Below are 24289 nucleotides of genomic sequence, written 5' to 3' on the forward strand. Positions count from 1 at the left end.
TGGGTGCAGCCTGAGCTGCTTTGCCCTGGGCATGGTTTTGGGGTGCAGGGCCCCCCCCAGTGCCCACGCAGGTCCCAGTGCAGCTGCAGGCACGGCCCCTCGTGGGGCCCCCACGGCTGCGGTCCCGCAGGGCATGGTGAGGGGCTGGGCTGCGGGCAGGCAGCCCCAGCGTGGGGCGCGGAGGCGGCGAAGGGGGGGCCGGGGCGGGAGCTGCCGGCACAGAGACGGGATCCTGGAATTAAAAACATTCCAGGAACTGACTTTGAACCAGATAAAATAACAAGCGCCGCAAGGAATGTCTCACCCCACCCCCCCGGCCGGCCGGCGGCCTCCGTCCCGTCCCAGCCCCACACCGCTCCCAGCCCAGCCCCACGGCGCTCGCCCAAACCGCCCTCAGCCGCCCTCCGCCCCACACGTGTCCTGGGGCCCCCGTGCACGGGTGTGCATGCACAACACGCAGCCAGCGTGCACACGTATGTGTGCAACGGGTGCAGTGCAGCCGCGTGTGCGCACGGGGGAGGGGGGGCGTGCTACAGTGCAGGCGTGCAAGCGGTGCTGTGCACGTGGCTGTGCCGTCACGACACGCATGTGCACACAGCTGTGCATGCGTGGGTGCCGAGTGTGCACGCTGGTCCCCTTGCACTGCATCCACGAACACCGCACTGGGGTGCAGAGGGTCCCCCCGTGGCCACGGGGCCTCCCCGGCCCCCCCCAGCAGCCTGGCCCTGGGCCGCGGCCGGCGGAGGCAGCCCAGCGTGCCTGGGCGGTGATATCACGGGGGACGCGCAGCCAGGGGCACGCCGCCCAGCCCGCTCCCAGGGGACGGCCACGCGCCTCCTCCTCCTCCGGAGGCCCCGTGCTGGAGCCAGGATGGAGCCGCAGCAGGGGCCTGTGGTGCTGCAGCAGCCACCCCCACGGCCACAGCACCGCGCTGCAAGCCAGCACTGGTCATACTGGGAGCCCCAGTTTGGCTGCTTGCTTTTGGAAAGGGGCTGCTACCAGCAGCAAAACCTCCAGCCCCCGGTGTCCCAACACCTGGGGACCCCCCCAGTGTGTCCTGCAGGGTGCTGGGAGTGGGACCCGGGCTCAGTCCCCAGTGGGGACCCACGGGGACGGTGCTTAATGGCCCTGGTGACAGCGGCGGGGCAGTGGGTGGGGGTCTCCTGGTGTCACCCTGCACCAAGCACAGCGTGGCCCCGGCGGCGTGGCGGGGAGCGGGGCCGGAGGGCAGCGCCGGTGCGTCACCGTGTTTACGAGGACCTCGAGGAGCCCGCATGACGTCCGCGCCGGCCCTGCCAGCCGCAGCCCTGCCAGGTGGCACCGTGCCACCGCGCCGCGCTCCCCCCCGGCTGCCTCCTTTGCTGCTGCGATTTTCGGGGCTGGCGCGGGGCCACCCAGCCTCCGGGCCCCGGTGTCACGAAGGGGGGAAGGGGGGGGTGCTGAGCTGCCCCCCCCCCTCCTCTTCACCCTCCCCGAGCCGTCAGCCGCCGCGCTGAGAGAGCAGATGGGGCGTGCGCGGGGCTATATATAGCGGCGGGACCCACAGGTAGCGATGCGTCAGCGCGGGTGACGCAGCCCCGGCGAGCAAGCGACGCTCGGCCGCACGCCCCGCACACGCCCCTGCTGCCGGTCCCTGGGGGCCGTGGTGGCTCTGCCCCCCCCCCGAAATGTCCCCAACATGCACAGGAGCTGGGGACCTGCTGCAGGCTGCTGGCGGTCACCACGCGTGGTGGCTGCAGCTGCAGGGTGCTGAGCGTGCTGCTGTGCTGCAGGGTGGCGTCTGCTGGGGGCTTGTGTGTCCCCCCCCCGTGTGTGCATGTGTGTGTGTGCTTGTGGCTCCTGAGGAGCTGTGCCGTGTCTCTGCATGGTCACGGCTCTGTCACCGTATGTGCCATGCTTGTGTCCCCAAGTGTCCTGCGTGTCCTGCGTGTGCCCGCTCCCACCCGCGTGTGCGTCCCGTGCAAGCACCGCGTGTGTGGCCGTGGCACGTCTCCGTGTGCGTGGCCGCGGTGGCCGGGGCTGACTCAGCCCCCAGGCAGCCCCGGAATGCCCCCTCCCCGCGTGGGGAACCGGCCCGCGTGTCGCAACGCCGCTTCCTGCGCCGGCTGTGCTGGGAACTGGGAACGGGAACGGGCTGTGCTGGGGACGGGGACAGCCGGGGCTGACCCCGGCCCTGCTGGGAAGATAAAGCGGTGCCACCCTGCCTCCATCCTGCCTTCTGGGAACCGGGGCGAGCTCAGGGGGGGGACCGGGCAGCAAGGAAGGGACCCAGCAGGGTGAGGGCTCACCGTGGAGGCCCCACCCAAACCAGTGCCCCCCACAGCCTGCCCAAAGCCAAGCAGGGCCCCCCCTGGTTAATCACAGGGCCCCACGTTGGCCCCGAGCTGCGAGGGGAGCAGGGAGCCTTGGCCCCACTCCAGGACCAGGATGGGGGCCTGGGGGCCCTCCCCAGTGTGGGATGGGGCTGGGGGTGCAGGATCCCATTGGACCCAGGGGGGTGGGGAGCTTGGGGTTGGGGGCTCTGCATGTCTTGGGGGTGCCTGGTGGGGGTGTAAAGGGGTCTGATGGGCGTGTAAAGGGGCCAGTGTGGGTGTATGGGGTCCAATGTTGGTGTATGGGGTCTGATGGGGGTGTAAGGGGTCTGGTGGGGGTGCAAGGGGTCTGATGGGGTGTAAGGGGGCCAGCGCGGCCGCCCTGCATCTGGACCCAGCGTGCCGAAATTGGGACTCCCCCCAGGCCATGCGGGGGGAGCAGCCCCGGCTGCCGCAGTGCCGGGGGCTCAGCTCCAATCCGAGCCCCCCCCTTGGCTCCAGGCCGGGTGTTCCCAGCCTGGCTCCGGGCGGGGCTCAGGGGCGGGCAGGCGTGGGGCCGGACTCCACTCCGCTCCGCTCCGTGCTCCGGATCCGCTCCGGGTTTTGCGGCGCCCCGCGGGGCTCCGCGCGCTCATTCATTCACAGCCGCCGCGCGCGCTCCCGGCCCATTCATCCCGGCGGCGCGAGGGAGGCCGTTGCCGTGGCAACCGCCCAGGCTCCCGCGGCGTGGGCAGCGCCCCCCCCCCCCAACATCATCCCCGGCAGCGGGGGGGGGGAGCCTCTGGGGGTCCCAGCCCCCTCCCAGCCCCCCCCCCCCCCCCCCCACCGTGGAAGGGGCGAGGCCCCCCCGGGGGCACGTCGGTGGTGGTGGGGGGCGGGGGGGGGGGCTGTGTGCCCGCGGGGGGGGGCGCGTTTTGCTGGGGGGGGTCCCGCTGTTTGCAGAGTGCGGGGGCTCCTCCCGGTGCAGCCCCCCCCGGGCCCTGCTCCCCTCCTTTGCCCCCCCCCAGGGTGGATGCCACGTCGGCAGGGGTGCCCCCCCCCCCCCTCAGGCGGCCCCCCCCACGTATAGGGGTGGGCGCAGGCTGTGCACCCGCTGCTGGGGGGGGGGGGGGAGGCAGGATTTGGGGTGCGCATCCTGCGTCTGTGCTGCAGCCGGGTGCTGGGGCTGGCTGTGCGGGGAAGACGGGCACCCACCGGGGTGCCGAGGTGATTTTTTTTTGGGGGGGCACCGGTTGTGCAGGGGCTGCGTGCGTGGTGGAGAAAAGCTCAGGGCTGCAGCATGGGCACGGGGGGAGCCGGAGCTGGGCGAAGCTTCCCGGGGTGTCAGGAGCGAGGAGCCGTGGCCTTGGGGTGCCGGGGGGGGGGGTGCTGCCGGTCCCTGCACCGCACCCCAGCCCCGCAGGTGGGGGCTCTGGCCGGCGTGCAAGGCACGGGCACGGCGGGTGTGTGCCACCAGGGCTGTGTGCGGCTCCTTGCACGGCTGCACCCGCATGCATCGTGCACACGCAGCCTCTCCTGCACCTCGGGTTCGTGCACGCTGCAGACCCGGGCAGGTGAGCGCACACGTGTGCACGCACGCACACACACGTGCCAGCGCCTGCTTGCACTCCCGGGCTTGCCTGCACCCAGAGTGGGGGGGAAGGCACGCACGCACCCCCCCAGCGCCTGCCCGCGGCCGCCCGCTGACGTCAAGGCGCGGGTGCACACGCGGGCGGCGCAGCGGGGCCGCGCACACGCACACGCCAGGGGTTGCCCTCGCACGCAGCCGTGCGCGCTCCTCTCCCCGGCGGGCTCTGCACGCCGGCCCCGCGTCTCCCCGCTGCCTGCCGGGGGTGACTCACGGCGCGCAGAGGAAGCCGTGACTCAGTCCTGGATTCCTGCCTCTCCCCACCCCCCGGCCGGCCCCTGCCATCGCGCAGCCACGTGGAGCCCATGGCCGCGCTGCAGCGGAGCCGGGCACCAGGCTGCGGGGAGCAGGGATGGGCTTTGGGCCCCCTACCCTTGGCTGCTGCACCCCCCTGCAGGGTCCCCTGCAGCCCCAGGGGCCTGGTAGCTCCGGCAGTGCCAGGCCGGGTGCGCAGGAGGAGGCAGCTCCAGGCGCTCGGGGTGGCACCGCGCACGCCCTGACTCACGCCTGAGCACCGGCTTCAGGCTCGGGCACGTTTCCCGGGGTGTTTCGGGTGGTGCCAGCTGTGCAGCGCCGGCCCAACCGGCGTGCCGCCCCCGGGCAGCGGTGCTGAGCGCTGCCCTGGGCTCCCTGGTGCAGCACGGGCACACGGCTCCGTGCCAGGGGTGCTCCACAGGCTCAGGTTTGGGGCCAGGGTGCCACAGCGTCCCGCAGGAGGTGTGGGTCACCTGGGCACGGGCAGGGAGTGGGCGCTGGTGGCTGCAGAGGGGAGAGGGGCTCATACTGCTGGCTCCGGTCACCAGCACCAGTGGCCGGAGCAGATGGGGTCTCACCGGTGCCCTGCGCTTCTGCGCCCAGCTCCCTGGTGGGATCAGGAAGGGACGGGGAGCGGGCAGGGGCCGGCTGGGTGATCGTGGCCACCCCACAGCAGTGGTCAGCGGGGCGGTGCGGGCTGGGTGCTGCGCGGTGGCACGGGGCGGCCTCCCTGAGTCAGAGCGAGGTGGAGCCGCTGCCCCCTTGGCGCTTGGCTCTGCAGCCCGTTCCCAGGCCCCGCTCGCCAGAATCACTTTCGCAATGACTGGGACAGCCACCCCGGCCCTGCCCTCCGGCACCGCTTCTGCTGAGCTCTCCCTGGCCCTGTGCCCCACAGGTTGTCCCGGCCCCACACTGCCCATGGCCACGCAGCGCTGCCCATGCCCCAGTGCCGCTCCTCTGGCTGCACCCAGCCAAATCCCCTGAACTCTGCCCCCTGCGAGATCCTGCCCGGGTGCTGCGGCTTTTGTCCTCTCGATCAGACCCACGCGTGTCCCCGTGTGGCCGCGGTCCCTTTCCGGGGACGGGGTCACTGCAGGTGGCACCTGGGGGTCGCGGCGAGCAGCGCGGAGCTGGCAGTGAGTCACCCGCAGGCAGGTGGGGAGGCATGGGGACGCGCAGCGCTTTAGGAATGACTCATCTGTAAAACAAACAAACAGCGAGCTGGTGTGAAGCTGCGCTTCCTTCGCTCGCCCCAGGGGAGCCTCTGGTGCGCCCCGGCCACCCAGACCCCAAAATGTGCCAGCGGCCGCGGCTTTGGGAGCCGCCGCAGAGGAGCAGCTGCGTTTTGGGGTTGTGCACACGCCTGCAGCACCGCTTGTCCCAGCAGCTCCCTGCAGCGCTGGCAGCGTGACGGGGAGCACGGGGAGCTGCAGCCCGAGCGGGGGCCGGAGCCGTTCTGGTTTCAGACGTGTGTCACCTCCCGGAGCATGGGGACATTTCTCAGCTTTCACGGTGGCAGCGCTACGGAGGCGCGAGGCCGGGCTGGCGTTCAGGGGAAAGTGGTGGAGGTGTGAGAGCAAAACGGCAAATCCGCCCCCGGCACCGCACGCAGGTAGCAGCCCCGGGAAAAAGCCTCGAGAGAAAGAGGTTCTGCGTCAGCGCCGGGACGTCACAGCCCCACGGCGGTGTGGGGTCAACCCGGCGAGGATCTGCCCTCGCTGCTGAGCGGCACCAAAAGGGCAGCAAAGCCGCTGCCAGGGACCGAGGGGCTTGGGGACAGCGAGCGGTGGCTCCTGGAGCCGCTTGGCCACGAAGCAGCTGCGAGGAGCTCGGCGTGGAGCGCTGCACGGGCTGCCGGCCGCAGCACCGGGGGACTTCAGGGCAGGGGAAAATGCAGCGCTTTGCCAGGATTTTGTGAAGGGTAAACAGGCTGAGTCAGTTAATTATAGGGCTGCCAGCCCAGCATCGATCCCAGGCAAAATAATGGAAGAGCTGATCCAGGCCGTGATTAATAACGCGTTAGAGCGCAACGGCACGGCTGCTGCTCGCGGCCGCCAGCCGCCTGCGCTCGGCACGGCCGCGGCACGGCCGCCAGCCCGCTTTCCCCAGGACTTCGGATGAGGTTTTATTTCCAATACCCATTTTTCAGAAGTCAGCAAGTTTCCGGGCACAGCGCAGATCTTTCCTGGGCCGGCAGATGGGGAGGAGGAGTGCGGCCAGGAGGCCCCGTGGCCGGTGGGATGCTGCCTGGGGCCGAGCACCCGTCCGTGGTGCTGGGTGGCAACGAGACCTTGGCAGGAGCCCCAAACCCCGGTGTTTCGCCCTAGGACAAAGGTGCCTTCGTGCCTTCCCCGTGCAGCTGGGCTGGGCTGGAGCAGGAACTGTGGGTGCCTGGCTCCAGCCGCTGGGGATTTCCCGTGTCCAAGCTCACCTGGGCTGGGGCTGCCGGCCTCTCCCTGGGCCGTTGGGCTGTAAATCCCAACTGGCTGCGAGTGCCACGGCCGCAGCGTGCCCGGGCACCCTGCGGCTTGGCTCCGTGCCGGGCTGGCAGCGAGCTGGGTGGTGGCCAAGCTGACCCCGGTCCTATGGCCACTGCGGGGCAGCCTTTGAGCCCCTGGCCCCTGTGGCTCATCCTTGCTCCTAATTTTGTCAGTTCTCAGCCCAAAGTAGCTTCTCTGGGATCCTTCTGTGGCCGGGCAGAGCCAGCGGCATGGCTGATGCTGGGTGGGGGCTGCAAGTGGCACAGCACCAAGCGCCCTGGGGGGCTGCACCGCCACCAGCACCCCCAGCAAGCCCCCGAGCGCGCACACCACGGCCCCGTGCGCATGCACGCGCCCTCGCTGGCTCAGCCCAAAATGTCAGGAATGTTTTGTGGTGAGGCTGGAAAAAGGGTCATTCACTTACTGGATTTTTTTTTCCCCCCTCCTTCCTTTTCGCTCTTTTATTCGCTGTGTGTGTGTTGTGGCTTTGGCCGGGGGCCCGGCAGCGGGTGCGTGCGTCTGTGTGTGTGTGTGTGTGTGTGTGTGAGCAGGCGTGCGATGAGCCGGGTGTGACGGGGCCGGGGAGGGCTGCGAAAGTGCTGAGCTGGTGTGAACCCGAGATCCCATCGCCTCCTCTTCAGCCCTTCCTGGAAGCGGCAGCGGGGAGCGTCCCCGCCGGGTGCACTCCGGGGGCAGCGGTGCCCGTCCCCGCGGGGTCTTGGCGCTGGAGGCACGGCCCCACTGCGGGGCTGCGGGCACGGGCAGGGGATGCCAGGACTCGTGCGCTTCATGGGGGTGGGCAGGATAATTCCCACTCGTGCCCCCCACCCCGTGCAAGGGGCCGTGCTGGTGGGGGGCACCCCCCCGCTGTGCCGGGGAGCAGGGGAGGCTCAGGAAGAGGCGCTCGGGCACGCAGCGCGTCCGCCTGCCCTGCACGTGCGGTCGCAGAGGTTTTGTTTCCTGGAGCAAGCAGCTGGGAAATGGCCCCCGCCGGCCTCGCTTCCTCCCCGCTGCCTCGGCCCCAGCCCTGTCCCCGTCCTGGCTGGGGCACGGGACCCGGTGACACGCGGCCACCTGGGGCTGCCGCTGCGGCACGAGCCGAGGCGCGAAGGCACCAGGTGCTGCTGGCAGAGCAGTCTCTGCTCAGGAATTTGTGCTTAATTTAATTTATTGCCAATTAACTCAAACTTCTCAGCACTGATTTGGGGATCAGGGAAGGAGAAAACACAAACAATGAACGCTGCAGTGAGCTCCTGTTCCTCGCCTTTCCCCAGGCTTTGTCCCTGTCTCAGCTTCCTGCATCCTCACCGTGGGTTGTGCTCAGTCCCTCTCGTTCCTGGGGGGTGGCAGCAGCACGGGGGGGGGGGGGCCCGGCTGCTGCTGGGTTTCACGCTGCAGCCCCGTGCTTGCTCTGCTCCTGCCCAGCTCCTCCTGAGGCCACAGCCTTGCGGGTGTCCCTGCTGCGGCACAGAGCTGGGTGCTCCTGCGGGCACAAACTGGGTGCTCACGCGTGAGCAGTCGGGTGCTCGTCTGCGAGCTAATTGTGCACTCGTGCATGGATCCATCGGGCTCTGGTCCGTGCACTGATCACACAGCCGTGCACGCGCCTGCACGTGAATTAACCGTGTGCTCGTGCACGGGTGGCTCGTGTGCTCACGCATGCGTGCATGGCGTGCTCATGCCCGAAGTCACAGCCAGCCCTGCGCGGACCGACTGCGCCTCCCCCCCTGCCAGCACCGATTTCATGCGTGAGCTGTGGGGGTGCCCACGTGTGCCACCAGTGACCCCGGGCTTTGTGCTGATGCAGCAGCTCCCGGAGCCTTTGGTCCCCATGGAGAAGGGGAAGGAGGAAAACCAGGCTGCGCCCTGGCCGTGTCCCCGGGTTGGGGCTGGGGGTCTGCAGCGGGACCCCAGCGAGAGCCAGTCCCAAGCGGGGCAGGGTCTCAGCGCCCCGGGGCTGCAGCCCTGGGGGTCCCAGCTCCCCTTCCCCATCATCGCCGGGCTGGGGAAGCGCAGGGGAAGCGCGGTGGCAGCGTGGGGCTCAGCGTGCTGTGCCTGGGGCCACGCGCTGAGTCAGTGGCAGGCCAAGAATAGAGCCCGGCGTCCTGACTCACTGTCCTGCGTGCTGAGCACCAGGCAGGCGGCACTTCCCCCCCCCCAGACAGGGCTCAGCAGCCCCGGCCTCCCCCTCGCGCACCCCCTTTCCACCCCCCCTGCGAGGCAGAGCACCCAGCGCCCTGCCCGGGCTCTCCCCTCCCTGCAGGAAGAGGAAAAGCTGCCCGCAGCCAGGCAGGGAGCGGCTTCCTTTGGGGAAGGATGCTCCCCCCCCGAGCCCCCCACCCGCAGCCTGGCCGGGCTCCCCTCGCACACGCGTGTGCAGCGTCCCCGTGAGCTCCCACGGCCGCCCGCCACGTCCCAGCGCAACTCCTCCTCCTCCTCCCACCTCTCCGGGAGCCTTCCCGAAATTTGTCTCCATTGATAAATCCGGAGCGTTGCCACGGCGACGGCTGCAGCGGGCGCAGCGTGGGTGCAGCGCCGCCGAGGGGCCCGGGTGCTGCAACGGAGGGGGGGTGGGGGGCACAGCGGCTGCACACGCGTGTGCAACGGCTGCAGCCCAGGTGGGGGTGCACATGTGCACGCGTGTCCAGCTGTGTGCAAGCGTGCAGGACCTGGCACATTTGTGAACCGGGGGTGCACGGGGTGGTGTGAGCTGGGGGTGCAGAGCCGTGGGGGCTCGGGGAGCTGGACCCCAGGGCAGAGCGCGCAGACGTGGCCCCCGGCACCGTCTGGCTCCTCTGCTGCACCGTGAAGAGCCCAGGGCCAGCGGCCCCTGTGGGGAAACTGAGGCAGGGCGCAGAGGCGTGATTCATGGCGGCGCAGACGGTCACTTGGGGACAGGGCGAGCGTCAGCGCCGCAGCACGGTGACACGGCCACACGGTCACACGCGTGGGGCTGGGCACCCGCACGCCCACCCGGGTGCCCCCATGCGTCCTCGTGCGCCCGGCTGCAGCCCCGGTGCCCAGCTGGGGGGTGAGCGGGGCCACGTGTGTGCTCCCATGTCCTTGTGCACACGCGTGTGTTCCCGTGGGCACCGCCACGGGGGGGTGCGCGCATCCAGGGGGTCCCACGCTGGGTGCCGGGACCCTCCTGGCTGCCTCGGGGGGGTTGGCGTGGTGCTGGTCACCGGCACCGTGCAGGAGGAGGCAGCCCCCCCTTGGGGGAATGGAGCCCGCTATGGGGGCTGTGGGGGGCTGGCGGCGTGGGGGGGCTCGGGCTGGGCTCTGCTGCACAAGGGGGGGTTGGGAGGGGGGTGTCTGGAGCTGGACCCCACACTGGGGAAGCCCCGGGACCACCCACTGCCTGCAGCACCGCCGGGCGGCTGCAGACCCCCAGCGCTCGCACCGCGACCACCCTCTGTGTGGAGCCGGGGGGGGGCTGCTGGGGGTGGGGAGGGGGCTCAGGGTTGGCTCCTGCAGCCTCGCAGCCCCCCCCCCTCGCACCCCTTCCCACGCCACCCACGGCCACGGGGCTTGGGTTGTGCGGAGCCCACCCCGAGGAGCCCTGCAGCGGGGATGGGGGTGCTGGGGGATACTGGGGGGTACTGGGGGGTACTGGGGTGTGCTGGGGGGTCCTGGGGGGTGTCAGGGGGTGCTGGGGGGTGTCAGGGGGTCCTGGGGTGCTGGGGTCAGCCCCATGTGCAGCCAGGAGCCGGGGGTCTCACCCAGGAGCCGGGTGGGGAAGCGGAGGGGATGCGCAGGGGTGGCACTGGGGGGGTTGGGGGGGGGGCTGAGCGTGGCCGTGGCCCACGCGTGCAGGGGGGGTTTGGGGGGGGGCAGGATCGGTGCCGTGCACGTAGCGTGGCTGCCCTCTGCTGCCACGGCCGCGCTCAGCACCCAGCGGCACCGCGCGGCACCCATGGGTGCAGGGTCCCGGGGGGGGACCCACGCAGGGACACGGGGCAGCCTCCATACAGGGAGTTGGGGGAAGGGGGGGGGGGCTCTCCTCCCCTTCGGATTTTTGAGGGGGGGCTGAGCCGTGCCGGGGGGGTGCCACGTCTGGTGGGTGCCGTGGGGCAGGGAGCACCCCTGGGTGCGGCGGCGCAGGGCTGGGTGCCCGCACGGGAGCCACCCAAGCTGCAGCGGGTGAACGCCCCCCCCCTCCCCATGTCCCCCCCTCCCACGCACCCCCCCCACGAGCACCCACCCACGCAGACACCCCAAGGGTGGGGGCTCAGAGGGCTCGGGGGGGGGGCTGTGCAGAGCCTCCCCACAGGGCTGTGCCCCCCCCCCGCTGCCTGCCAGCCCCCCCCCAAAAAAAAGGCAGCGCCCTGCCTGCAGCGGGGGCCCCGTGCGGTGCGGGGGGGGGCCGAGCTCAAGAGCCGTGGGCGTTAAAACAGGAACCGCACCCCCGCTTCCCGGATCTCGCTCTTTTTTTTATTATTATTATTCTTTTTTTTTTTTTTTCCAAAACATGAACTGTGCCGGGGGGGGGTTGTGGGGGGGGGGGGAAGGAGGGGGTGGAGGAAGGGCAGCAGCGGGTGCCCTCGGTCCCCAGGGCCCCCTCCGAGCCGTGCCCCTGGCTCTGGATGCTGCTGGGGTGCCCAAAGGTGCCCCCCCCCCAGCTGGAGGGTGGGGGGCCCAGGGGACGAGCAGCCCCCCCCCAGCAGGCACCGTCCGTGGGGCTTGGGCTGCACCAGGGCTGCAGGATGGAGCTGCCAAAACTTTGCCAAAACTGGGGCCAAGCCTTTAACCCCCCCCCCCCAGCACCGTGACGCCCCCAGCACCGTGCCCCCCCCCCATCCCAGGCCTCTCTGCAGCCCCTCAGCCCCTGGGGGGGGGCCCTGGTTTGCAGAGATCCCACTGCGTGCCCCCCCCCCCAGCAGGCTCCTGGCCCCCTGTGCCCCCCCTTTATCTGCAGAGCCTCCTGCAATGAACAATAGCAGCCCCCCCCCGACCCCCCCGGCCCTTCCCAGCCCCTGCCAAGGGGGTGCTGAGCGCCAGCCCCGCGCCCCCCCCAGCGCCCTGCTCGGAGCCTTATAGGGGCAGGCCCGCGGCATGCACGGAGCCGAGGGGGGGCTTCAAGGGGAGGGGGGAGCTGCAGGAATGCTTGCAGGCATGGAGGAGCCCCCCCCCTCTGCTTACACCCCCCCCTGCCCAGCTGGAGCGGGATCCCCGGCAGCTGGGAGGGGATTTAGGTGGCATCACGGGGGGGGCTTTAAAAGCAGCTGGGGAGGGGGCTGCAGCCCTGGGGGGGGGGCTGGGGGGTTCCTCGGGTCCTGCTGCTCTCAGGGGTGCTGGGGGGGCTTCCCAGGGCTTTTGGGGCTCCGGCAGCGGGGTTGGGCTCCTGGGGGGGGGGGGAGGATTTCGAGCCCAGAGCGGGGCTTTGTGCCTGGGGGGGGCTGCATCCCCTCGCCCCCCCCTTTGGCACCATGGTGGGAGCCTGCTGCTGGTGCCACCTTCCCTGGTGCTCTCAGGACCATGGGGGGCTCCTGGGTTTGTTTGGGGGGGTGGGGGGCAGCTTTTGGTGGCCCTGGGGGGCTGCAGGGCGCTGCTGGGGCCGTGGCCCCGTGCAGGATGCGGTGCGATGCTCGGTGCCCCATTTTGGGGTGAGCTCAGCCCTGGGGGCCAGGTTCACCCCCAGCCCCTACAGTGGGGCCCCAGCCCCGTTCTTTTCCCCCCCCCCCTCGTGAGAAAGCCCCCACCTTGCCCGCGGGGCGGGGAGGCCCCCGTGAATTGGCTCTTTGAAGCAGATCCCCTCCTGCCAAGCGCCAGCTGCGGGAGGACGGCTCCACAAAGCGCCGGCTTTAGCACCAAGGTAACGGCTCAGCGGGGCGAGGGGCACGAGCGGGCGAGGGGCTGGGGGCCGAGGACACCCCCACGGCGCTGCCCCGGCCCAGCTGCAGGAAGGGGAGCGGAGCCCACCCAATTTGGGGTCCCCTCGAAGGCCCCGCTCAGGGCGCAGCGCAACGGGGCGGCACCGCAGAGACAAAGGGTGCTTTTTGGGGATGACCCCACAAAAAATGGGGGCTGTCAGGGGGTCCTCGCTCCCCTCGTCCTCGTGCAGCCCCATCGGCTTGGTGCGTGCCGGGATCGGGGCCTCCCCTGCGAGGCCGCAGCTCCCCGGGCAGGCGCGGTGCCGCTCGAGGCAGGGACCTTGCCTCTGCCTGCCCTGCCTGGGGGGGGACCTCCCCGACCCGTTTCCCCTGCCTTAAAGGGGGAAAAATTTAAAAAAAAAAAAAAAAAAGGAGCAGGAGCTGCGGGGAGAAAGTGACCCAGACGGCCAGGAATCCGCTGGGCTGTCGGGTCTCATTCCTGCCTGGGGAGAGGTTGGGTTACAGCCCGGCACCGCGCAGGGGGGCTCCGAAGGGGGACGGAGATGAGCTCCCGGCACCGTGCGGGAGCCTCGGGGCTGGCCGGGTGGGCGATGCTGCAGCTCAAGGGGGGGCTCTGGGGCTGTGGCTGCCCCCGCAGAGTCCCGGTTATCCCGGTTTGTGTCGCCGTGCCTCGAGTTGGGGGCACCAAACCCGCTCGGCTGCGCGGCTCCGGGTCATCCACGCGCCCTTGCAGGCGGCAGAACGGGAGCGCAGGCGGCGTCCCCGTGGCCAGCAAGAAGAAAAGGGGGAAAACGGGGCCCTGGGGCCCTCCTGCAGGGAAACTGAGGGTCCCCAAACATGGGGGCAGGAGGGGATGAGCCCCCCACCCCAAGCACTGCTCCAGCCCCTGGGGCGAGTGGTGGTGAGGAAGGGACCGGGGTGGGAGAGCCCCACTTCCCTCCTGCACCCCGATGGCTCACCCAGTGCCCGTTTCACCTCCTGCTGGGGTGCGAAATGCTGTCCCTGGCAGCTTTTTTTTCCCCCCCTACAGACCGAGATGAAAATCTCCCTGCATCCCCACGCCTCCGTCCCGCAAGGTCAGCCGGCGTTTGCCCGCTGGAAGTTTTTTTTGCGGTGTCCTCAGGCAGCATCTCCTGACCTTAAGAACTACGAGGCTGCAAATACTCTTAGATGATGATTAATGGGGGCTTATATAACCGGGATGAGTCCCTAATACAGCGGGTAGGCTGACGGGAGCGAAGGTGGGAGAGAACCGCGCTGCTGCTGCTGCTTTTTCCACGCCAGAAGGAGCCGCAGCTGGCGCAGGGGCCCCTGGAAGCGCTCCCGGCGCGGATGCAGGGGTGGGATGGGGCTGTGGGGGGCGAGGGGCTCCCATCCTCAGCCCAGGGGGGGCTCCCTGGGGTCTCCCCAGCCCCATGAGGGAAGCAGAGCACGGTTGGTGCGGAGGCACGGGCTCTGCGGGGTGCCTGGAGCTGTCGGATGTCCCCGAGGGCCCTAAAGGGACCCCAAATCTGCAGCCACCACGCGGGCGAACAAGAACCGGGGCGGTTCAGCCCTCTGAAAGCTCGGGGTCAGAATTAGGGGGGGCTGAGCCTTGTGGCCCCCGAGGTGATGGCAGAGCCAAGGCTGCAGCGCGGAGCTGCTCGGGGCGTGAGATCTGATCCGCCCTTGCAGCTAGGGTGGAAAATAAAAAAAAAAACAAACCAGGACTGCTCCCGGCTCAGTGCAAATCCCTGGCGTCACACCCCACTGCCGGGTGGCTCCGCAGCCTGGGAAGTGTTTGCAAAATGCCCCCAAATTCACACCTGGGGGGGTGTGGGCAGAGTCTGGCCATGTCCTTGGTGCGGGTGAGCCTGTTGCGGTGCGCCCCAAAAGGGATTTGGTGATTTTGGGCTCCCGGGGTCCGCATCCCTCCCTCCTCCCGGGGTGCTGGGCCAGCCCGGTGCAGGGGGAAGGGGCTTTTGGGGTGGATCCCTCGGCACGGGGTCTGCGGATCCCTGTGAGCACCCTGGGCCTCGTCTGCTCTGTGGGTGCCCCCCCTGTTCCCCTGGGGGGTAACGGCACCGTGCCCACTGCGCCCACTCCCCACTGGTGTTAGCGGGGATGGAGCAATGGGGAACTGGGACTGGGATGGGGCTGGTCGCTCGCTCACTGCCCAGAGAGGGCTGGAAATGCACGAAGGGGGAGGAAAACTGGGAACGGCAGAGGCTGAGCTCTCACTGGGCCGGCAGGGAAGCGTTCATTTCCCAACACTCAGCTTTGGGGTGTCCCCCACACCGCCGTGACACCCCCCTGGCTGCCTCGGGGCGATGTGTGCCAGCCCCGATTTCGTGCAGCTTTTGCAAGCCTTGCTGGGGAGCCGATCCCGGCGCTTGCTGCTGCTTTGTCCTACAACTTGCTAAGTCCTAGTCGCAGTAAATCACAGAGGGAAATGCAGCAGCAACGTTTCATGCCATGGCAACAGCCTGATTGCGTCAGGGCCTTTTTTTTTTCTCTCTTTTTTTTTTTTTTTCCTTTTTTTTTTTGAGCTGCAAAGCTGGATAAGCAACTCCCTCAGGGAAAGCAGTGAGAGAGGAGGGAATATTTTTTCCTGCGGGTTTCGGGGCCGCCCGTTTTGAGCTCAGCCCCAGCTCAGCATTTTCTCTCTGTGCTTCCAATCCAAGGCTGGCGACGAGACCACCGAGGGTCCCGTGGGGCAGCAGGGGCTGGGGGGCTCCGCAGGGACAGGGCTCTGCGTGCTCCCCCCTGCTCCGTGGCACCGCTGGGAGGAAGGGTTTGGCGAGGGGACCCCTGGCTGGGGCCAGCCTCCGTTCCCTTTTTCCCTGCAATCCTGGCAGAAACAAAGGGCGAGGAGGAGGAGGAGGAGGAGGCTCTGCTGGGCGCCCCCCCGGCTGCATGCAGGAAGGGTGGTCCCGGGGGGGAGGAACACGACGCCGGAGCGCAGAAGCGTGGCTATGTGGACGGTTTTGTTCCTGCTGTTGCACAGTTTGTGCAAGCCAGAGCCCCAAAGCGGGCTGTGGGTGCTGCTCCAAAGCCCCGGGGTGCTCGCCCGCCTCCCCCGTGCTCCTCCCCACCCTCCTGGGAGCTGCTTTACCCAGCCCTCGCTGGAGGCAATGGCACCCAGAGGATTTTGGGGCTGCTCAGTTTGGAGCTCCCCGCTTTGAGCCGTGGCTCTGGGCCGACCCTGCAGTGCTCAGTGCCGCGGGGTGAGGCTGGTCCCGGAGGCCTGGAGGAAAGCCCCTGCAAAAAGGTCCCCGAGGGAACCCCCAGCCTGTAGGAAGGGCTTTGGGGTGCAACCCTGGCAAGGCTCCCGGGGAGGCAGGGAGAGGCCTGGGCTGGACGTGGAGGCTGCAGCGCAGACAGGGCAGAAGGGCAGGCGTTCAGCACGGCCCCGTCACTGCCCCCATTGCATATTTCGGCATCAAGGGCTGGTGTGCTGCCTTCAGGAAATAAGCGTTACCATTTATACCGTGTTTGGTACCATAATCCCTGTCACTGGAGGCTTTTTTTTTTTTTTTTTTTAACAATAACAACAACAAAAAAAGGGTGAGACAAACATCTGTCAGGAGCAGGGTTGCATGATTCAACAGCCGAGCTGATCCCCGCAGTCCCTCCGGCCTCCTGTGATTTATGGCTGAGCGACGATCGCACGCTGCAGCCCACAGAGGCGAAGGCATGGCCTCGGTTTTGGGGAGCTCATAGTTCCAGCCGCCTGTTTGGATCCCTTGGCGAAGCTTTCACCAAATTAGGGCACCGCGAGCACCGCTGTCCCTTCTCGTCGGGCACCCAAAGGGGATGGAAAATGGGCCCGAGGAGCCTCTGCTCTGCTCCTGGGCTGTGCAGGGTGGTCTGGGCGTGCAGCCCTTCTGCAGAGCACTGCACGTGGTAGGGTTGTGTGGTTCCCTTCCTGCACGGTTCCCTCGCTGTGTTGTTCCCTCGTTGCCCCCATTGAGCAGGGCAGGTGCTGGTGCCAGCCTCTGCTGCCCAGAGGTTTTGCTCCGGGGAGGCAAAGCAGGCGTTACGCCCAATTAACTGCCCTAACAACCTGCGAAATCTGCCAGGTGAGGCATTTACTGAGCCACTCCTCCCAGCCCTGCAGTGTGCGTCGAGGTTTCCCCATCCCAGATCCATCCTGGATGCTGGGCACGACGTCCAGCTGGGAGCAGGGGCAGCTGCTGCAGGCTGCAGCACCAGACGTGCGCCGAGCACCTTGGATCAGACGGGAACGGGCAGATCTGGAGCACGGGAAACCTCCCGAGAGCAGCAGAACTGGGGCAGCGCGGGCAATCCTGGTTAATAGAGCAGGTGTCAAAGGAAGGGCATCGATGTGCACCCAAAGGAGACCAGCATTGTGCCCCCTGCTTTTTGCAGAAACATCCAGCCTCTGCTGGGGAGAGCTGCAGTCCCCATACACTGTCCTCACAGCTTTTGGTCCTGCTAGGACTAAAACACCCCAAAAAGCAGCGCAGGGAACCAGCTCCGTGCATCAAGGTCACTTTACCCGCCCTTAGCACGGAGCAGAAATGCTTATGTTAACGTGTCCCTAATTGAATCCGAATGCCGTGCTGGGGACGCGAGCTCAGGGCTGCGCTGTCATCTTCCCTCTTGAAGGGCAAAAATCAATTTGCGGTCTCAGCTGGCTCACGAGCCCACCCTCCTCGTTCCTGCGGGCCACAGCAAAAACCAGGCAGAAAAAGGCAAAAAACAGGCAAATTGGCCAGAGCTGGCAGGTAACCCGGGCTTGTTCAGTACCTCAGACTCTCTTTGAATTGGGAAGCGCTCTTTTTATTTGCAAAAAATATTGTCTTACTTCACCCTGCTGTTCAGTTTCATCTGGGTTTTAACTATTGCTCTGATATTTTCCAAATGTTGAACCTTTTCGTCTCCTCTCACTGCAGAGTGTATCACGTGCATTTAATTACCAACAAACTGTACATACGATGCACATTATTATAATTACTTAACGTTCTTATTCTGGACTGGGAAGTTAATTAGTTTTTTCACAGTTTTGCCAGTAAGAAAGTGCTACTACTACTGGATTGGTGTCCCACCAGTGCTGTATTTTTGCATGTTTTGAGCACCCCGGCTGTGGTGCTGTCCCTGCTGGTGCTGAGCTCGGTGCTGTAGCGAGGAACGAAACAGCAAAAACTAAACTAAACTAATTAAACAGCGGAGACTGGGGCAGAGAGCAGGACCGAGATCCCTCTGCACATCTCGTCATTACCGCCGAGAGCTGAGCGGTGTGGGCAGAGAGCTTTGCGTTTCGCTGTGGTTTATTTGGGACTGTTTTATTTTGTGACTGATTTTATTTTTCCATGCTCAGGTAGGGGCATCGGGGCCGTCACCGATCCCGTGCCGCCTGACGTGGCGGCCTCCGCTCTGCACGGCGGCGGTTTGGAGGCAGAACTGCAGCTTTGGGGGGAAAAACTGGGGAATTGGGAGCGCTTTGCAACATCCGAGCTCGGTCAGCGCCCTGCGGGAAGCCTCTGACACAGACATTTTCACCTTAAAACCCCCCACTCTGGGCCTTTAACCAGTGAAATGCAAAACTGAGCTTTTAGTTTTGATTTTAATTTTTATTGGATTATAACATTCGTGCTTTGGAACCAGTAACGGAGCTCTCTCGCCCCACAGGGCCACCGCCGGGCACTGGGGCTGAGGGAAGGGGCGAGGAGCCGGGGCCAGGCCCAAGATGGCGGCGGCCCCCTCAGGCGGCCCCTTTGTCTGCGGCCGCCGCATTGCTGCGAAGGGCGCGAAACTGGGGCAGCGCCGCCACGCCCCCTCGGCGCGCGGGCCGCCAATGGGCGGGGCGGGGCGGGGCTTCGGGAGGGCCCAACGGCCAATCGGCTGCCTCCACTTCCTTCCTTCTCACAGGGGCTCTCCCGGCCGACGGCCGCCGCGCTGGCGGCCAATCAGCGCCGGCCTCCACGCCCCACCCCCACGTGGGAGGAAGGGGGGCGGGGGAGGGGCGCCGCGGTTTTGTTTTCGCTCCCCCCTCCCCTCGCCGCGCGGCGGGGCCTCATGAATATTAATGAAGCTCCAGCCAATCAGGCGGCGGCGCTTCGGCGGCGCCGCTCGCCCCGCCCTGCGGCGGCGGCTCGATCTGCATATGCATGAGGGGGGCGTGGCCCCGCGCGAAGCTATATAAGCCGCCGCCCCGCCAGCCTCGGCGCTCATCGTGCTGAAGCTTTGGGGGCGCTGCGTGGATCCCGCGGCTCCGCAGCACCGGTAAGCGCCCGCCGCCGTCATGGGCGGGCTGCGGCCGGCCCGGGGGGGGCTCAGGGCGGTGAGGCCGGCGGTGGTGCGAGGCCCGAGCGGGCCTGGCCGGGCACGGGGCTCCGGAGCCGGGCTCCCGGCCCGCTGTGGGTGCCCTCGGTGGGAGCCTGGGGCCGGGCGGAGCCGTCCCGGTAGGGCCCTGCGGGGTGGGGGAAGGGGCGCGGGGAGGGCCGCGGGGCGCCCTCGGAAACAAAATGGCGACGGGCCTCGGCCCTGCAAAATGGCGGCGGGCGGGAGGAGGGGCGGCTCAGTGCGCATGCGCGGGGGGGCGGGGCGGGAGGGAGGGGCGGGGGTCCCGCGGCCGGGCGGGGGTCGGCGCCGAAAGGGGGGGGTGGGGGCCTCAATGGGGGCGCGCATGCGCACTGCGCCCCCGGGCCTGACGGGGGCCTCGCGGCCTTCAGGGCCTGGCGGGGCGGCTCCGGGCCCCTCGGGAGGCCTCGGCCCCGGGTCCCGGCCCCGGCGGCTCCGCAGCGGGCACTCGGTGGAGCTGGGTCCGGTGGGGGCTCCAGGTTGCTGCTGGGGGGCCGAGGTTAACGCTTGTGGCGGTGGGGGTGCGGGTCCGGGCGGCGCTGAGCGCGGTGCGGTGGCTTTGTTGCAGGTCGTGATGGCATCAGACGAGGGGAAGCTGTTTGTCGGCGGGCTGAGTTTCGACACCAACGAGCAGTCGCTGGAGCAGGTCTTCTCGAAATACGGACAGATCTCCGAAGGTAAGGATGCGGCACCCAGCACCACGATGGTTCGTCGGTCCCAGGGGTTGCACAGGTGCTGATTTGTGCTTTTCTTCCCTTTTTTTATAGTTGTTGTGGTGAAAGACAGAGAGACTCAAAGATCCAGAGGTTTTGGCTTTGTTACATTTGAAAACATAGATGATGCTAAAGATGCGATGATGGCCATGAATGGAAAGGTAAGGAGGCCTTGGACCTGACTTCTTTCTTACCTCAAAAGGTCATAATTGAAGCTTGGGAGGTGTGATTCTGTTCAATACTGCTTGGAAAAATGGATAAATACTAGTATTCTAACAAAAAATATTAAAAAATACAGGAGGATGCGTGTTACTAAAGTTTTGTAGTGTTCCAGTGTTTTTTAGCTATGCAGTTACAAAAAGAATGACAACTGCTTGAAAGTTGGGTTATTTTCATAGTTGGCTTAGCTGTGGCATTTAATAAAACCATTCTTCATAAGAACTAGTAAATTCTGGTAGTGCTTAATTAAAAGTAACGGTGTATTACTGTAAAATAGCAACCTGACTTGCGTGTTTTGTGGTTGTTAGTCTGTAGATGGACGTCAGATCAGAGTTGATCAAGCCGGAAAGTCATCAGAGAACAGATCTCGTGGATACAGAGGGGGTTCTTCTGGGGGCAGAGGCTTTTTCCGGGGCGGCAGAGGTCGGGGCCGTGGCTTCTCCAGAGGTGAGTGTGCATGAATGACTTGTACTCCCTGAGAACTTGTACTTCTTGAAATGATGATGGCATTTGTCAGAATGCTAAAGAAAAAACATAACCTGGTTTCTGTTCAAGGAGGTGGAGACAGAGGCTATGGCGGAAGCAGATTTGACTCCAGAAGTGGAGGTTACAATGGTTCCAGAGACTACTATAATAGCAGGTAATGCTGTCACAACTCCTGCCGTGGCTTGTTGTAATAAAGCTCTTGATGTCCATTGCCTGTGTGCCGTGAATGTCAACAGGCTGCAGAAATCGTTGAACAAACACAAAGCATGTGGTTGTTTTTTAACAGCAGGAGTCAAGGTGGCTATGGTGACAGGTCTTCAGGAGGATCCTACAGAGACAGCTATGACAGTTACGGTAAGTCTTGGTTCAAATGGGAATGATGCGTACGTTGCTGTAGGAACTCTCTTTAAATCTTCTGACCCTGTTCTGAAGTCTGGAAATACTGTAAGGCTCAGTTGGACTGTGCCACTATTTCTGTTCTTGCCCGTAAGAACCAATCTGTCAGGCTTTGGACGTGGTTGTGCCATTTAAATTTCTAATTTGTAATGCATGTGTAGGAGTGCTTGGATCTAAGGCAAAGCAAGTTTTTTTTAAATACGTTCTTCGAGCTTGAGACTAAGCCAAAACTCAGAAGCCCTAACAAACTTTATTCAAGGGTGGGGGAATTCTCTGACGTTGTAGCGCACTAGCTTCTGGAATAATGCAAGGGAGTAAAATGCTGGAACTTGTCTATGCTTCAGTGCCTTTACAATTGTGCCTGCTTCTTGTCCTCAGCTACACACAACGAGTAAAAATCCTTCCTGACTCAAGATCGTCCTTCCAATGGCTGTATTTATAAAGATTTTTGGAGCTTCGCTGAAATCGTTATTGTGTAGTACATCTACTTGTATTTTCACTTTTGTAGTATTATCAGTTCTAATCTTGTCAAACACAGCCTGACAGCTTCTGATATAAGATGGTCTAATTAGACTTTTCTTTAAGAAAGCTCTGCTTTCAAGTGTTTTTAATCTTTTTTGAAAGCACTTCAGATTTTATTTTATCCTTCATGATGAGCCAAGGCGTTTTTTTTAAAGTTGGGGCCCCAATTCAGTTTCTTTTGAGATAGAAAGGACCTTTAATTCAATGTTCACTAGAAGCTGAACAAGCTGTGGACTTTATTTTTTTTAAGTGCATTACCTTCGTCTTTTGTAACATTCCTTTAGTGTAGCAAGGTAGGAATGCAGCCTGGGTACAAATTGGAAGGCAAACCACCTTGATATATCTAAAGAGAAACTCGCTTGTATGTTCAACCTGCATAACGGTATTTTTACTGTTGTAATGATGTAAATTACCCAGAAGTAGACTTGCAAACTTACCATAAAAGAGGTTCTTGAAAATGTTTATTTATATTGTCCTTTTTTACTGGAAGAAATATGCATATTCCATTGATATTGTATTTGAAGTGGTAAAGGATTCTTGTATACAGTTTTCTTTGGCTTTACGAAGCCTATTAAAAGACCGTCTGAAATGAACTCTGCTCCTGACATTTACATTTCATTGCACAACACAATCCTTGAAGACGGAGAACAGTCTAGGATGCCAGAGGAGAGGAGAAAAGCAGTGAATAGTACAAGAGCAAACCAGATGTACTGAACAGCTGCTAGAATTTAATCTTAACCGGTCTTTGCCATTTGAATTTTTCGACATACTTTCACATAAGAATAGTCAAAACTTGTCTGTAGAGGCAGGTGACTGAAAGCATATACCTCAGGATGTTGTAGTACTCAAAGTCAGCAGAAGTGGAGGGAATGCCAGGGTTAGTGAGGATAATGGATGTTTCCTTAAAATACTGAAATACCCTGCACTGAAAAGCTGTAGTGAGGAATTAGTCCTTTAGTAACTGGACTAGTTACTAGCTTGGTGGAGTGTTCAATGGTAGGTAAATTGCCGTAATTAGCTAGCTTTGTCATTGCCTTACAAGTTCTAAGAATTCTTTGCTAGCATATGGAAACTGCAGTGTCCTTGGAGAAAAGAAGTGTTGTGCCTCCAACAGAAACCTCTGAGACGAAAGCTGCTCTCTTGGCTAGTTCATATGTGGAAATAGTCCTGTAATTCGAGGTAACTCCTTTTGCTCATGTCCGCATCCTTCCTCTTGTTGAGAGCTCATTTGAAAGTCTAATGTACCTGTGAAATATTCCTTTGACAATTTTGGTCAACTGATGGAAAAATTTTAACCCATGCCGTATGCAACCTTTGGCTTGTGGCACAACTTCAGTTCCACAGATCAGAGTTGGGCATGCAGTCATGTCTTGCTAGTAGGTATGGAAGCAAGATGGGAAACCGAATTCCCTGACTCGATATGTGTTCATCTATTGAGACTCTTTTCTAGACTTCATTAAGTTGCTCACTTTAATTGTAGCTTTCTTTGCCATCCTACTTGTTGCCATTAACTTTTTCCCATAGCCCACACTTCCTAAGCAGCCATGTCAAAGTGGTTAACCCTCTGCTTAGGGATCAAATGATACATTGGCTGGCATATCAAAGGCATCAGCCAGCCCCGGAACAGTTTTCCCAGACTGTGCTTCTGTGATGTGATGGGTTCAGCGAATGGCTTGTGAAACCCTCGTATCTGATGTGACTTGTGTTGGGGGAGGTGGGTGGCGATGTAAAGGCTCTGCTTTATGTTATTATTAATGCACCTCTGCTTTGGCAGGCTGAAGAGAAGATGGACGCTTGCCACAGATGCTGAGTGGGGATTCTGAGCAAGGAGAGCGTTCCTTCCAGGGAAGCAGGACCAAGATGCGGGTTTGCCAGCCAGGTAACATCTCATTTCAGTCTGACCTTCATCCCAGGAGCTTTTCCTGAACCAAAAGATTTGGCTCTGTTACTTTTTAACAGCACTGTTCTTTAAGTGGTAAAATCTGCCTTCAGTAGCTTCAAGATGAAAATGTTCATAGACTCTGCCTTTAAAACTCACTGTCTTAATTTTATTTCAGCAATGAACTGCATCAGGGAAGACCGAGAAGGACAACCTTAGACTGGAGTGGAGATGAAGAGCTTTAAGCAGTGTTGTTACTGGTTTTTATATAGGTCAATGGATCAAGGAGTTAAGCCAATTGAGCTAGAATAAAATACTGGAATGTGGAAAAAAATGAATCTTTGTAGTACTTTTGTGGGGGAAAACAGATGAATATTAGCTTATGGCCAAGGCATACAAGAGAAATTCAGTTACTTGTTGTGTACTGCCCAGCTAAAGCTACAAAAAATGTTCTGGTGGGGAGGTGGACAGAGGGTAGGTAAAGTAGCCTCCTGTCTGTAAGGTCAACTTTGAGGAAGAATTTAAATAGTATTGTAACCTTGAATTAAGTGGCCTAATTCAATTTTTAGTGCATCTGTAAAAACTTCAGTAGTGAAGAGGCTACATCTGAAGGGAGCTATCAGATAGTAATTACATAAACGATGAATATTTGTGCAGAAGAGAAGCTGCTTCTGCCAGTTGAGGAATGCTTGAAATGGTAACGAATGCAGAAGTCTAATTAGCACTTGAACGCTAAAAGCCGTTTTGAGCTTGGATAAGGAATGATTTCTATCCATGCACGTTAGTGCAATTAACTTTTGCTTATGAAAATTGAAATGCGATGTTTCTGCTACTTGTACAAGTGGCTGTATGTTTCCAAAACTTCATGCATTTCAGTTCTCAGCTGGCACGTGAGATTCACCTGCCTGCAACTGCTGCTTGGTCTTTGAGTACTTGATTCAAGGTGAAGCTGCTTTAGGATTCCCCTATTGATGAAGTGGGTATTTGTAACTCAAAAACAGGCTTTACCTTTTAGGTTTTAGGATCACATAGAGTAAGATGGAAAAAAAAGGTACCAGTTGAGGGTGGTGTCATTACCTTGTGCAGTTACCTCATCTGAGTGATTCCTTAAAAGGCATTAATACAGCAGCCCCCTTTTGAAAGTGGGGGGAAATTATAGCAAATGCTTTCCAAAGGCTTTTAGAGCACAATAGCATTTCCACAATCTTTCCAGGAGTGGAGTTGTGCTCTGTAGATAACCAAATGGTAAGTGCATCCACC

The 24289-nt window shown here is 62.7% G+C and overlaps 1 protein-coding gene across 6 annotated transcripts; it reads left to right on the forward strand.

Moving 5' to 3' along the window:
* The first annotated feature begins 18599 nt into the window (after positions 1–18599).
* On the forward strand, positions 18600–23367 carry CIRBP (cold inducible RNA binding protein). Of its 6 annotated transcripts, none has more exons than XR_011805303.1 (8): positions 18600–18736; positions 19383–19491; positions 19582–19688; positions 20055–20193; positions 20302–20386; positions 20519–20586; positions 22925–23029; positions 23208–23367. XR_011805303.1 is itself a non-coding variant. In XM_027471867.3 (7 exons), the coding sequence occupies exons 2-7, from the start codon at positions 19389–19391 to the stop codon at positions 21021–21023; spliced, it is 519 nt and encodes a 172-aa protein (XP_027327668.1). In that variant the 5' UTR covers positions 18600–18736; positions 19383–19388; the 3' UTR covers positions 21024–21743. The 6 variants fall into 6 exon arrangements, 4 of the variants coding, with proteins under 4 accessions (XP_027327668.1, XP_027327669.1, XP_071885500.1 ...); XR_011805304.1 differs by having other exon boundaries at positions 20522–20586; XM_027471867.3 differs by lacking the exons at positions 22925–23029; positions 23208–23367 and adding an exon at positions 21007–21743.
* The last annotated feature ends 922 nt before the right edge of the window (positions 23368–24289 follow it).

This window comes from Anas platyrhynchos, chromosome 29, assembly GCF_047663525.1.
Source record: "Anas platyrhynchos isolate ZD024472 breed Pekin duck chromosome 29, IASCAAS_PekinDuck_T2T, whole genome shotgun sequence".
In the NCBI taxonomy this organism is placed as follows: domain Eukaryota; kingdom Metazoa; phylum Chordata; class Aves; order Anseriformes; family Anatidae; genus Anas; species Anas platyrhynchos.

Excerpts from the sequence above, each read along its gene's own strand:
- CIRBP (XM_072029399.1), top strand. The coding sequence starts at position 19,389 with ATGGCATCAGACGAGGGGAAGCTGTTTGTCGGCGGGCTGAGTTTCGAC. Across the intron at positions 20,194-20,301 it reads GGGCCGTGGCTTCTCCAGAG|GAGGTGGAGACAGAGGCTAT; the intron begins GTGAGTGTGCAT and ends TTTCTGTTCAAG. Across the intron at positions 20,387-20,518 it reads AGAGACTACTATAATAGCAG|CAGGAGTCAAGGTGGCTATG; the intron begins GTAATGCTGTCA and ends GTTTTTTAACAG.